Raw genomic sequence first — 13,632 nt, 5'->3', positions numbered from 1 at the left:
ACCCCCCAACCTCCCAGAGACCCCTTCTTACCTGCACTGCATCTCCCCACCCTTCATACCACCGTCCTTTCATGGGTATGGCTCCTCTTGGGCCCTGACCCCTGACAGTACCACCTCGGCACGTGAGCACGCTTGCTCTGCCAGTGCTGCTGCCAACTTGGCAGTGTCAAGGTGCCAGCTGGGCAGTGCCAAGGTGCACGTGTTCCTGGGCGAAGGCCAGAGAGCCACCCTTCACTATCCCTGGACACCCAGGGGTCTCCGATAGTCTGGAGGACCGCCTGGATGCCGTTTCGCCTGGTCGACATTTCTGTGGACCAGTACTGAATGGTGCTCAGCTGGGGACTCCCTGGGGAAGCCCATAGATCCCGGGTAAGGAGGTCTTAAGTAGGTTTAAGGCCTGCTTACGTGAACACTGCTTGATCGCTCCCATTGTGGGCAGGTTCCTCATCCTGACACCTTGCGGGACAAGGTAGATACCGCGAGGCATCGTGGCTATTGGGAAGCCTGCGGGAGGCTTCAATCGGTATCTACCAGCAATGTTGCATTCCCATTGGTCAGGTGGATCATGCCCATATAAGGGGAATCAGTTGCTTTGAGGTTAATATGAGACTTGGGCGAAATTCTCCGACCCCCAGCAGGGTCGGAGAATCACCTGGGGCCGCCAAAAATCCCGCCCCCGCCGTGGCAGAGATTCTCCGCCACCCGGGAAGTGGTGGTGGCGGGAATCTCGCCACTCCGATCGGCGAGTCCCCTGCGGTGATTCTCCGGCCCGGATGGGCCGAAGTCCCGCCGCTGGGGGGCCTCTCCCGCCGCCGAGGTTTTAACCATCTCTGGTGGTGGCGGGATCGGCGGCGCGAGCGGGCCCCGGGGTCCTAGGGGGGAGGGGGGGCGATCGGACCCCGCGGGGTGACCCACGCTGGCCTGGCCCGCGATCGGGGCCCCCCCGCTCAGACTCCGGGCCGCTGACGTCACCGCCGGCGCATGCGCTGACCGGTGAAAGCCTTTCGGCCAGCCCCGCTACCGGGGGCGCCGGTTTTTTGCGCCAGTCTTCTGGTGCCAACCGCTTCGGCGCGGGGCTGGCCCCCAAATGTTGGGAGAATTCCCCACCTTTGGGGAGGCCCGACCCCGGAGTGGTTGGCGCCACTCCCCTACGCCGGGACCCCCCGTCACAGGATTCCATCATGATGACCTTTCAGTTTTGTGACACTAGATTTGCACTATTGACAATCACATTTGATAATGAAATGATTATTAATTTATCACCATGCATGTACGTTCTCTGAGATAGATACCATGCTGAAGTTTCCTTTAGCATTCACGTTTTGGTCTCAAATAAGAATGTCTTGACATAATACCTGATGAACAAAATTTATGGTGCCCCGGGATGTGTTGGCAGACGGAGGAGTAGTTAAATTGGTCACCATGGCAGTGGTGCCATGCCTATCATCTGCTCGATCCTATGGCACAGTTGCACAGTGGTTAGCACTGTGGCTTCACAGCGCAAGGTCCCAGGTTTGATTCCCGGCTTGGATCACTGTCTGTGTGGAGTCTGCACGTTCTCCCTGTGTCTGCGTGGGTTTCCTCCAGGTGCTCCGTTTCCTCCCACAAGTCTCGAAAGACGTGCTTGTTAGGTAATTTGGACATTCTGAATTCTCCCTCTGTGTACCCGAACAGGCGGTGGAATGTGGCGACAAGGGGGTTTCCACAGTAACTTAATTGCAGTGTTAGTCTAAGCCTACTTGTGACAATAAAGATTATTATTATTTTAAGGCGGGACAGGCATCGGGTAGCTCACTCTCCCATAGGCTAAGGTGGGACAGGCATTGGGTGGCTCACTCTCCCATAGGCTAAGGTGGGACAGGCATTGGGTAGCTCACTCTCCCATAGGCTAAGGTGGGACAGGCATTGGGTAGCTCACTCTCCCATAGGCTAAGGTGGGACAGGCATTGGGTAGCTCACTCTCCCATAGGCTAAGGTGGGACAGGCATTGGGTGGCTCACTCTCCCATAGGCTAAGGTGGGACAGGCATTGGGTAGCTCACTCTCCCATAGGCTAATTCAGGCAGTTACGTGGCTGGCAGCTGCTGGAAATGTACCTACAGTGAGAGAGATTACTACCAAATGTCCACGCTGTTAGTGATATTTTTTTGTGACTGTACCAGGAGAGTGCTCCTTATCTGTGCACCTTTTGTCCATCAGAAGCCACCCATCGGTCACGACTGGAAAATGATGGGTGGCAGGACTGCTGGACATGAGTTGGCCAGGGCACGGTGTGGTGATGGACGGGAGCAGTGCCGGGCACACGGTCATTATGGGGGTGGCAGCAGGGCCGGTGGCAGGGGTACCAACTGTACCAATGCTGTACCCCGCTGTCCCAACCAACCTGAGCGTCCAGTTGATCTTCTGACAGCACTGGGTGCTTGCCCTTCTGGTGACTCTCTCTGAGCTGACGGCTGCTACCACTTCCTCCCGGGCAACACTGGCTGACCTTCTGTGCCCCTCGGGGACACTTGACCTTGTCCAAGAATCTGGCCAGGTCGGCAGCTCCCTCTGACAGCTGGATACCTTGGCACTGCCAGCCTGGCACCCTGGCAGTGCCACCTGAGAACCGTGGAAGGGTGCCGAGGTGGCAGTGCCAGGTTGCCCAGGTGCTAGGTTAGTTCTGCCAGGAATCGTGCCCTGGGGGGGCCCTTCTCAGGTGGCGGGGGTGACAGGGATTTCCCATGGGTCACCCAGAGGTTGTGGGGCAGAGGGGTTTTCAAAAACTGCATAGGGACTTGGGGCAAGGACCGGGACAGCCTTCCAAAATGGAGCCCGATCTGCGAGGAGCCTTTCCTGCTTTGCCCACCAACAGGCAATGACTCAATGGAGAGTAACTCTCTGAGGCTAAAAACTGGCCAAGTGCTGGTAGGAAATGACTGATTTTGTACTTTATTGGCAGATGTGCTTCAAGAAGCTGATTTGATTATTCCAAAAGGGTAGAATTGGCGACAGCATGCCAGGAAATATCCAGATTCCAGGATAGCTTTGATACAATTACGTTTTATCGGTGCTTCAATATGATTATGAAATGAATAGCTCTAATTGGCTATCATTCTGGAGGCTTAAAAGTAGATTTTCTAATTTGTTACTTCTGATAAAAGCTTAAATTAGGTCAAACCAATTACAAAAATCAGTTGCGATCAATTGCATAATTATTGAATTTTGGATTGAAATGCCACACTGACTGCACCAGAAGAGCTAGCCAGTCTGAAATGTAGGAACATGGGGATTGCCATCTGAAATGAAATGAAATGAAAATCGCTTATTGTCACAAGTAGGCTTCAAATGAAGTTACTGTGAAAAGCCCCTTAGTTTGCCACAATCCGGCCCCTGTTCGGGAAGGCTGGTACGGGAATTGAACCGTGCTGCTGGCCTGCCTTGGTCTGCTTTAAAAGCCAGCGATTTAGCCCTGTGTGCTAAACCATCCTGGTCGTGTTGCATGATCCAACAATAATAAAGTTGTTGACTACTCACACCAATCAATCTCTGTAAATTAGCCGACAACAAACCATGACATGATGCTAGAATATGAGGCGAAGAGCTTTGGGAACCATTGAATTAGAGTTAATCTATTTCTGCCAACATGCTACACTTATCATGTCACGGCTCAAATTATTCACGTGGTATGCCAAAATGTGATTTTCTGAAAGGAAATTTAGTTGGATTAGAATTACTCAATACATTTGGAGTGATAAAGTAAATTATATCCACACAATTTCCTCATAATCACTATTGCTGACCACTCATTATCCACCCAACTGTATAAAATTAGCACCAAATGTTCCTATCAACTGCTATTTAAGAATATGAATTTAAAGAGGCCTATAATTACTTTAATAGTGCCATGGGGTATTTCTAAACTTCTATTTTTGCTTGTTTGTTTCTTTCATTTTCCTGTTTAGTTTACCACATGTTTGGCATTTCTATTTTTTGGTCTGTTCACAATATTGGTATAACAGGAAGAAGAAGTGGTATGTAGACCTTCATAGCAAGAGGATTTGAGTATAGGGATAGGAAGAGTATAGGAATAGGGATGTTTTACTGCAATTGTATAGGGCATTGGTGAGGCCACACCTGCAGTATTGTGTGCTGTTTTGGTGTACTTATCTGAGGAGGGATGTTCTTGCTGTGGAGGTAGTGCAGCGAAGGTTTACTAGGCTAATTCCTGAGATGGTGATACTGCCATATGAGGAGAGGAAGAATGTTCTTGCTATGGAGGCAATGCAGTGAAAGTTTACCAGGCTGATTCCTGGGATGGTGGGACTAAGTCAGTTAGAATTATATTAATTGGAGTTTAGAAGAGTGAGAGCGGATCTCATAGAAACTTATAAAATGTCTCCTCACTTCAGTCCTAAAAGGTTTACCCCTATCCTCAAACCATGACCCCTAGTTCTGGTATCCCCCACCATCGGGAACATTCTTTCTGAATCTACTCTGTCTAATCCTGCCTCGGCTCATCTGCTGTTCAATCCCTCATGCCTCTGTTACATCTAGACTTGACTACCTGTCTCTCATATTCTAACTTGCCTGCATCTTAAGTTGCACCAATTCCCTGTGCTCATTGCCTTAAATTGCCTTCCAGTCATGCAACATTTTATTATACAATTCTCATCCTCATTTCAAATTTCATCCACAGCCTCTCAAATTTCTCCACAGCCTCACCTCCTTATCTCTGTGATTTCCTCTCGCCCACAATCCTCTGAGATATGTGTATTCATTTCATTCTGGCCTCTTGAATATCCTAAATTTTGGAGACTCCACCATTGGTGGCTGTGCCTTCGGTCACCAAGGCCGAAAGCTCTAGAATACTCTCCCCACATCTCTCTACTCCGCTATCTTCCTTTCCTCCTTTAAGATGTTACATAATATCATTAAATGTATCTTTGACTTAGTAGGTGGAACCTTGTGGATGTAATGGTGACCGTGGCCATTGGGTGGAGAGCCAGTGTGATCCCAGTATCGCCTCTTTTCATGAGGGTCTGCTGAATTTCGTGCAGGCTTCAGAGGCAAATGCAGGCCTTCCCAAGGATCAAGAACCCTAGGGGTGAAAGTCCCACCCTCAGAGCTGCCGGTCAATTAAGAGCTTCCGCTCTTTTGAATGGTAGTGCCACTGTAGAGGCTCACTGGTTCCCAGGGCAGAGTGATGTCAGGAACAGTGGAAGAGTTGCTGGGAAAGGTGTGGTTCAGCAGCAAGGACAGAGGGTGTCTCTCAGTGGCTCCCAGCCCTCCCCAATGCAGGGTTTCTTGAACAGGTACCAAATGTATTTTGAATGAGGGGATCCCCCACCATCTCACTCAAAAGGATACGGCACGTCCTCCCCAGATGGCAAGCCGTTGTCTGCGGCTGAGTTTGTACTAGCAGGTTGAATCCAGGGCTTCAATTGGTGGTAGGTGGGAAGAGCGATCACAGGCCCTCCTTTGACAGACTTAATCGAGGTTGTAGTGGGAATGCTATGCACCACCCTCCCTCCTGCTCGAATACCTTCCACTACCAAATTCACTACGGGGGCACAAAGTTCCTCCCTGTATCACCTTATGTGGTTTGGTGCCATGTTTTGTTTCAAAATGCTCCTGTGAAGCACTGTGGCATTTCATTACTTAAAGGGCAATGTGCAAATTTATTGCTGTTGTAGTGCACTGGCTAACACACCAGCATCAAATTTGGTTCTGATGAAAAGTCACCTCGCCCTGAAACGTCTGCCACACTCTGCTACATATTATATTTGCTTTTGCATCAAATTCCTTTCAATATTATTTAACGCTGTAAACACAATTGTTCATGCGTCATGCAGGATTACTAGAATGTAACATTACTTTTATGTCATGGTAAAACATAATTTTAAGCAGCAGTTCTGATTTTTATTTTGAAATTTTGGTGTCCTTTGGAACTGATCAATCCTAAATCCAGACTTTGTTTTGTTCCAGGTGACAAGTGTAAATTGATTGAATACAGCAAACTGAAAAACATGCTTCTCGATCCTCCAGAATCAAAAATACATCCGACAACGAAATAGCAAAGAGAATGAAGACAAAATGTCTCTCAAAAAATTGCTGGTGGATAACATGTTTGAATATTTGATTCAAATGATGATGGACATGTTGACAGCAATGAATTGGCTCAGGTGAGTGACAGCATCCAAGAGAATGGAATTAATAACAATGATCATGAAATTGTTCTTACAGGTATAAAATTTAAAGAATTATAGCAGGAATCATTCTCGTTTTAGACCTGTTGCATGTTTATTGGTTCAAGAGAACTCCATCTGACGCCCAACCTTATATTGAATCCAAGCGTTAACATTTTATAGTTCTCATCACTTACACTGTCCCACAAATAGCTACATATATTGGACAAATGCCACCAACAATTGTCAATAGCATAGAGTCAGTTATAACAATGACACTGACACTTAAGAATGACAGTTTTCAGACAATTCAATTATTCTGCACACCTGATGAATCTTTTATATTTAAATTACACCATGTTTCAGTCTGTGGCTATCTTTAGCTCACAAATCCTTTCATTGTTAATAACCATTCATTCTAAACTGAAATTCTTACATCCATGGTTTATTACCAGTAGTTGGCACAGAGTGAAGGAATTCTGTCCATCTTGCATTTCATGAAATTACAAGCCGGTTTTCGGGTGTGGGCGGGATTCACGGCACGCCGGTCGGGGCCACTGGCAGCGGCGCCCTCAGCAATTCTCCGGGCCCCGATGGGCCGAGCAGCCATCTGTTTTTGGCCAGTCCCACCGGCGTGGGTTAGACATGGTCCACACGGCGGGACCTGGCAGGTAAGTCAGCGGGGGCGGTCCTCAGGGGTCACGGGGATCTGACCCTGGGGGGGGGGGGGTGGGGGGGGGGGGCACGGTTGCCTGGCCCTCAATCGGAGCCCACCGATCTGCCGCGGGCCAGTGCCATGGGGGCACTTATTCCTTCCGTGCCGGCCCCTGTAGGGCTCTGCCACCACAGCGCAGAGAAGGCAACCCCCTGCGCATATGCCAGAATACCGCGGGCCGGTCTGCACATGTGCGGAAGCACACAGGCGGTTCCGCTCATGTGCAAGATCATGCCGGCTCTTCGGCGCATGCGCGAACCTGCACAGTCACTTCGGCGCCGGTTGGAATGCGGAGAATTCTGCATTTTGGGGCTGTTGCCGCCAGAGTGGTTGGCACTGGTTCTCACACCGGCGTGGGGGCTTAGTCCCCGGAACGGAGAATCTCGGCGTTCGGTCTCTATAAATCGGAAGTTATGTCTTGTTGTGTCCATACTCTCTGAAAATCAGCTAGCAATCAAAGCTCTCTGTGCTTGAATAATTCTAGAAGTGTTTTGAAGGTGTGGCAAGTAAAATGAGAATAATTGAAAGATTTATTTTATAGCAGGGTGGAACAGTGATTAGTACAGCTACCTCACAGCTTCCAGGATCCTGGTTCAATTCCGGCCTTGAGCGACTAAGTGGAGGTGGCACATAATCCCCATGTCTGCGTGGGTTTCCTCCGGGTGCTCCTGTTTCCTCCCACAGTCCAAAGATGTGCAGGTTAGGGGGATTGGCCATGCAATCTTACCCCTTGGTGTCCAAAGATGTGGGGTTGCGGGGGTAGGGCAGGGCGGTGGAGACTCGATGTGTCGAATGGCCTCCTTCTGTACTGTAGGAATTCTGTGAAGATCTATGCAGCTTTTTGTCATGCCAACTCAGGTGATAAGAACATAAGAACATAAGAACTAGGAGCAGGAGTAGGCCATCTGGCCCCTCGAGCCTGCTCGGCCATTCAATTAGATCATGGCTGATCTTTTGTGGACTCAGCTCCACTTTCCGGCCCGAACACCATAACCCTTAATCCCTTTATTCTTCAAAAAACTATCTATCTTTACCTTAAAAACATGTAATGAAGGAGCCTCAACTGCTTCACTGGGCAAGGAATTCCATAGATTCACAACCCTTTGGGTGAAGAAATTCCTCCTAAACTCAGTCCTAAATCTACTTCCCCTTATTTTGAGGCTATGTCCCCTAGTTCTGCTGTCACCCGCCAGTGGAAACAACCTGCCCGCATCTATCCTATCTATTCCCTTCATAATTTTAATGTTTCTATAAGATCCCCCCTCATCCGTCTAAATTCCAACGAGTACAGTCCCAGTCTACTCAACCTCTCCTCATAATCCAATCCCTTCAGCTCTGGGATTAACCTAGTGAATCTCCTCTGCACACCCTCCAGCACCAGTACGTCCTTTCTCAAGTAAGGAGACCAAAACTGAACACAATACTCCAGGTGTGGCCGCACTAACACCTTATACAATTGCAACATAACCTCCCTAGTCTTAAACTCCATCCCTCTAGCAATGAAGGACAAAATTCCATTTGCCTTCTTAATCACCTGTTGCACTTGTAAACCAACCTTTCTGTGACTCATGCACTAGCACACCCAAGTCTCTCTGAACAGCGGCATGCTTTAATATTTTATTGTTTAAATAATAATCCCGTTTCTGTTATTCCTACCAAAATGGATAACCTCACATTTGTCAACATTGTATTCCATCTGCCAGACCCGAGCCATTCATTTAAACCTATTCAAATCCCTCTGCAGACTTCCAGTATCCTCTGCACTTTTCACTTTACCACTCATCTTAGTGTCATCTGCAAACTTGGACACATTGCCCTTGGTCCCCAACTCCAAATCATCTATGTAAATTGTGAACAATTGTGGGCCCAACACGGATCCCTGAGGGACACCACTAGCTACTGATTGCCAACCAGAGAAACACCCATTTATCCCAACTCTTGCTTTCTATTAATTAACCAATCCTCTATCCATGCTACTACTTTACCCTTAATGCCATGCATCTTTATCTTATGCAGCAACCTTTTGTGTGGCACCTTGTCAAAGGCTTTCTGGAATCCAGATATCCACATCCATCGGCTCCCCGTTATCTACTGCACTGGTAATGTCCCTGATGATGAGTTTATTTTGATGAAGCTTAAACTCCTCCATCTTCCAACAGCTGCAAACTCTACTGGGATCTGGACTTGCAAGGTCAAGCTTTTTGTAAAGCCAAGTAAGGGCAATGTCTTCTGAGAGAAGAGGGATACATTGTAGTTATCCAGGCAAGTGAGGCTTACCTACAGGTACCTCCATCTTTTTGACCTACATTGGACCTGCGGAGTCATTGCTGTCTGATGAAGATGCAACAAGCAATTTTCTCTTGGCTGCAAACAGCTATACACTATGTATGACTGTTGTATTGATGTACTTGTGTAGATCTTTTCTGCCTCCCATGAATTTAACAACATTCACATATTCTTTCTTATATGCATCGATTTATGCACCCAAAAAGTCACCTCATTAAAACCTTGGCCAAACTTTTCCACACTGTGTGTAGAGCACATTTGCCCCAAATTTAATCAAACCCAAAACTAATATATGTCCAGCACTTCTTACAAGCACCTAAATGCCAATGGTTGATGTGTAAGTTCTTAACCCTATTCGTAATCTCCTTCCAGTAGAATCAATGGTGATTGCTGTATTTCCATATTATAGAACATAGAACAGTACAGCACAGAACAGGCACTTCGGCCCTCAATGTTGTGCCGAGCCATGATCACCCTACTCAAACCCACGTATCCACCCTATACCCGTAACCCAACAACCCCCCCGTTAACCTTACTTTTATTAGGACACTATGGACAATTTAGCATGGCCAATCCACCTAACCCGCACATCTTTGGACTGTGGGAGGAAACCGGAGCACCCAGAGGAAACCCACGCAAACAGGGGGAGGACGTGCAGACTCCACACAGACAGTGACCCAGCCGGGAATCGAACCTGGGACCCTGGAGCTGTGAAGCATTTATGCTAACCACCATGCTACCCTGCTGCCTCTTTGGACAGAGGTGGGCTTCCTCAATTGCCATTGGCAAGTCTTGACATGAGCTTCAGGCTGCAGAGGCAAACATGTTTACCTTCAGTTGCATGTACAAGCATCTGAAAGAACCACATGATTGAGAGAAAATAGCATCTCTACGCCCATTTCTGCCCACCCAACTGTATGGAGCACTGACTTTATTTGGCTATTGACCTGCCCAGAAAAGAACTGATAATAGTGGTAAAAAAAAATCATCCTTGCTTTTGCTACAAAGGCTCCTGGATGCTTCAGAGGCTGCATTTAATAAGTCAGTCCTAAAAGAATATCTCTGAAACCGAGGGATTCTATATAGCCAGGTATGCGGTTAAACGCAGCTTGTCCAGAGAAATGTGTTGAGAGGGCTTCTTCTGCATATTTGGCTGGAGCTGCCACCAACTTCATAATGGACTGCAGTCCTCCCAAGGCAAACCACGTACTGCCTTCATGCAGGCAGTGGATTCCTCGCTTTAACCTTGTCATCTACAACAAATATTCGAGATTGCTCTCACTGCCTGCACATATGATTGATTACAAAAATCATTTTTTTTGCAAAGCTAGCTTCTGTGATATTTGGATTCGACTAAGCAAGTCAGCAAAGTCTTTGGGCGGGATTCTCTCAGCCCGGGGCGGGACTTGAAAATCCCTGCGACCAGCGAGAATCACACCACGCCGCACCGATGCTGGCACGCAATTCTCCGCAGAGCGGCGAATCAGTGCCATTGGCGCCGGCGTGGTTGGCGTGGCGCCGGTCGGGGGCCGTGTTACGTGGCCGGACCGCTGATTCTCGGCCCAGCATGAGCGGCCGTCGTAAAAATACCGAGTCCCGCCGGCGCCATCCACACCTGCTCTCAGCCGGCGGGAACTCGCCGTTGAAGGGTCAGGGGCGGCCAGTGGGGGGGACGAGGGGTATCCGACCCCGGGGGGGGGCCTGGCCCGCGATCGGGTCTACTGATCGACGGGCCGGCCTCTCTGGCTGTGGGCCTCCTTTCCTACGCGCCAGCCCCTGTAGTCCTACGCCATGTTGCATCGGGGCCACTGCGCATGTGTGCAGGTGTGTGATAGCGCCGGCGCCACTGTGCATGCACGGATCCCGTGGCTCCCCGTTTACGCTGGGATCGTCCTGTAGGGGCCAGAATTAGTCCTTGGCTCTGCACGTTCACACCGTCGTAAAATGCGACAGCATTTACGCCTGGGTGGACACTCCGCCGCGGGATGAGAGAACTGTGGCGCTAACAATTATACTCAAAGCCGAGAGACTAGTACAATAGAGGCTTTATTGCTGTACGATGTTGTCCCTCCATCCGCAACTGTAGACTGAGGGTCTGAGCAGTCTCATACATATTTATACACAAGCTCCCTGTGGGAGAGCTAGCCGGCAGGGGCTGACCGGAGGAACCTGTATTACAGGTACAGGCATACATCCCCCTACTGCAGTACACATACTACAGTGGTTATCTCACCACATCACCCCCTGTAAAAAATGAGTCCCGGCGGGGGTGACATGTAACTCTAATACAAAGGATGCTATGTACAAGAGGGTCCAACAAGGAAAATCAAGAGTCCATCCGGTTAGCAGGTTGAGCCGAATCGGTGGTCGGACGTTCCGCTGTGATCGGCGTAGCTGTGGTGGTGACGTCGGCACAGGCGGTGATGGCCCCGATGGTGCAGGTGCTTGGCGGTGTTGGTGCTGGCTGCTGGCGGATGACTCCGAGAGCAAGCCGAAATCTTCCATGTCCTCCAGGGTGGGCAGGGGGATGAGGGATGGACCTGATGGGGACGAATAGGGGGGCGCTGGGGTTGGCGCAGGAAGGGGTGTGGGCATGGCATCGGCACCTGAGGGAGCCAGGTCCCGGAGCGAGACTGTGTCCTGGCGGCCGTCGGGGAACTCCACGTAGGCATACTGAGGGTTGGCGTGGAGAAGGCGTACTTTGTCCACCAGGGGTTCCGCCTTGTGGTGCCGTACATGCCTACGGAGAAGGACTGGGCCCGGAGTCGTGAACCAAGTCGGAGCGACACTCCGATGTGGACTTCCTAGGGAAGGCAAAAACACGTTCATGGGGTGTACTGTTAGTTGCGGTGCACAGTAGCGACCAAATGGAATGGAGCGCGTCAGGGAGGACCTGCTGCCAGCGAGCGGCTGGGAGGTTCCTGGACCGTAGGGCCAGCTGGACGGCCCTCCATACCGTCCCGTTCTCCCTCTCTACCTGCCCGTTTCCCCGGGGGTTGTAGCTGGTCGTCCTGCTGGAGGCGATACCCCTGCTGAGCAGGAACTGACGCAGCTCATCGCTCATGAATGAGGATCCCCTGTCACTGTGGATATAGTCGGGGAAACCGAACAGGGCGAAAATGGAATCCAGGGCCTTGATGACGGTGGCAGACGTCATATCTGGGCATGGGATGGCAAAGGGGAACCTAGAAAATTCATCGACCACACTAAGGATGTAGGTGTTGCGGTCGGTAGAGGGAAGGGGCCCTTTGAAGTCCACGCTGAGGCGTTCAAAGGGGCGGGATGCTTTCACCAGGCGCGCGCGATCTGGCCAGTAGAAGTGCGGATTGCACTCAGCACAGACCTGGCAGTCTCTGGTGACTGTCCGTACTTCCTCGACGGAGTAGGGCAGATTGCGGGCTTTGATCAGATGGTACAACCGAGTGACCCCCGGATGGCAAAGGCTGTCGTGCAGGGCACGGAGCTGGTTCACTTGTGCACTGGCACATGTACCTTGGGAGAGGGCGTCTGGGGGCTCGTTGAGCTTGCCGGGGCGATACAAGATCTCGTAGTTAAAGGTGGAGAGCTCGATTCTCCACCGCAAGATTTTGTCATTCTTGATCTTGCCCCGCTGCGTGTTGTTGAACATGAAGGCTACCGACCGTTGGTCAGTGAGGAGAGTGAATCTCCTGCCGGCCAGGTAATGCCTCCAGTGCCGCACCGCTTCAACGATTGCCTGGGCTTCCTTTTCGACAGAGGAATGCCGAATTTCGGAGGCGTGGAGGGTGCGTGAAAAGAATGCCACGGGTCTGCCGGCCTGATTCAGCGTGGCGGCAAGGGCGACATCTGAAGCGTCACTCTCTACTTGGAAAGGCAGAGTCTCGTCTACGGCGTGCATCCCTGCCCTGGCTATGTCAGATCGAATGCAGGCGAAGGCCTGTTGTGCCTCGGCCGAGAGGGGAAAATGTGTGGACTGGATAAGTGGCCGGGCCTTGTCTGCGTATTGCGGGACCCACTGGGCGTAATAAGAGAAAAACCCAAGGCAGCGTTTGAGGGCCTTGGGGCAGTGGGGAATTGGGAGCTCCATGAGGGGGCGCATGCGGTCGGGATCGGGCACCAGTAGTCCGTTTTGGACTACGTAGCCAAGGATGGCTAAGCGGTCTGTGCCGGACACGCATTTCTCCTTGTTGTACGTGAGATTAAGGAGAGATGCGGTGTGGAGGAATTTATAAAGGTTGGCATCATGGTCCTGCTGGTCATGGCCGCAGATGGTGACATTTGTCGAGGTACGGGAAGGTGGCCTGCAATCCGTACCGGTCAACCATTCGGTTCATTTCTCGCTGAAAGACCGAGACCCCATTCGTGACGCCGAAGGGAACCCTCAGAAATTGGTACAGACGACCGTCCGCCTCAAAGGCAGTGTCGGGACGGTCCGATTTACGGATGGAGAGCTGGTGGTAGGCGGATTTCAGGTCATAGTAGAGAA

At 50.4% G+C, this 13,632-nt stretch overlaps 1 protein-coding gene across 1 annotated transcript in view; it reads left to right on the top strand.

Annotated features, from left to right (window-relative positions):
- Positions 1-13,632, top strand: part of LOC119963175 (follistatin-related protein 5-like) — an 877,034-nt gene that overhangs the window by 434,775 nt on the left and 428,627 nt on the right. Inside the window, 3 exon segments of the mRNA XM_038791890.1 lie at positions 5,967-6,019; positions 6,021-6,111; positions 6,114-6,163. Coding sequence (XP_038647818.1) covers positions 5,967-6,019; positions 6,021-6,111; positions 6,114-6,163 — 194 coding nt within the window.

The sequence above is a fragment of the Scyliorhinus canicula genome, chromosome 3, assembly GCF_902713615.1.
Source record: "Scyliorhinus canicula chromosome 3, sScyCan1.1, whole genome shotgun sequence".
NCBI classification, from domain to species: Eukaryota; Metazoa; Chordata; class Chondrichthyes; order Carcharhiniformes; family Scyliorhinidae; genus Scyliorhinus; species Scyliorhinus canicula.
The sequence above is the reverse complement of the archived record's forward strand: the minus strand, read 5'-3'. Positions and strand labels throughout refer to the sequence as shown.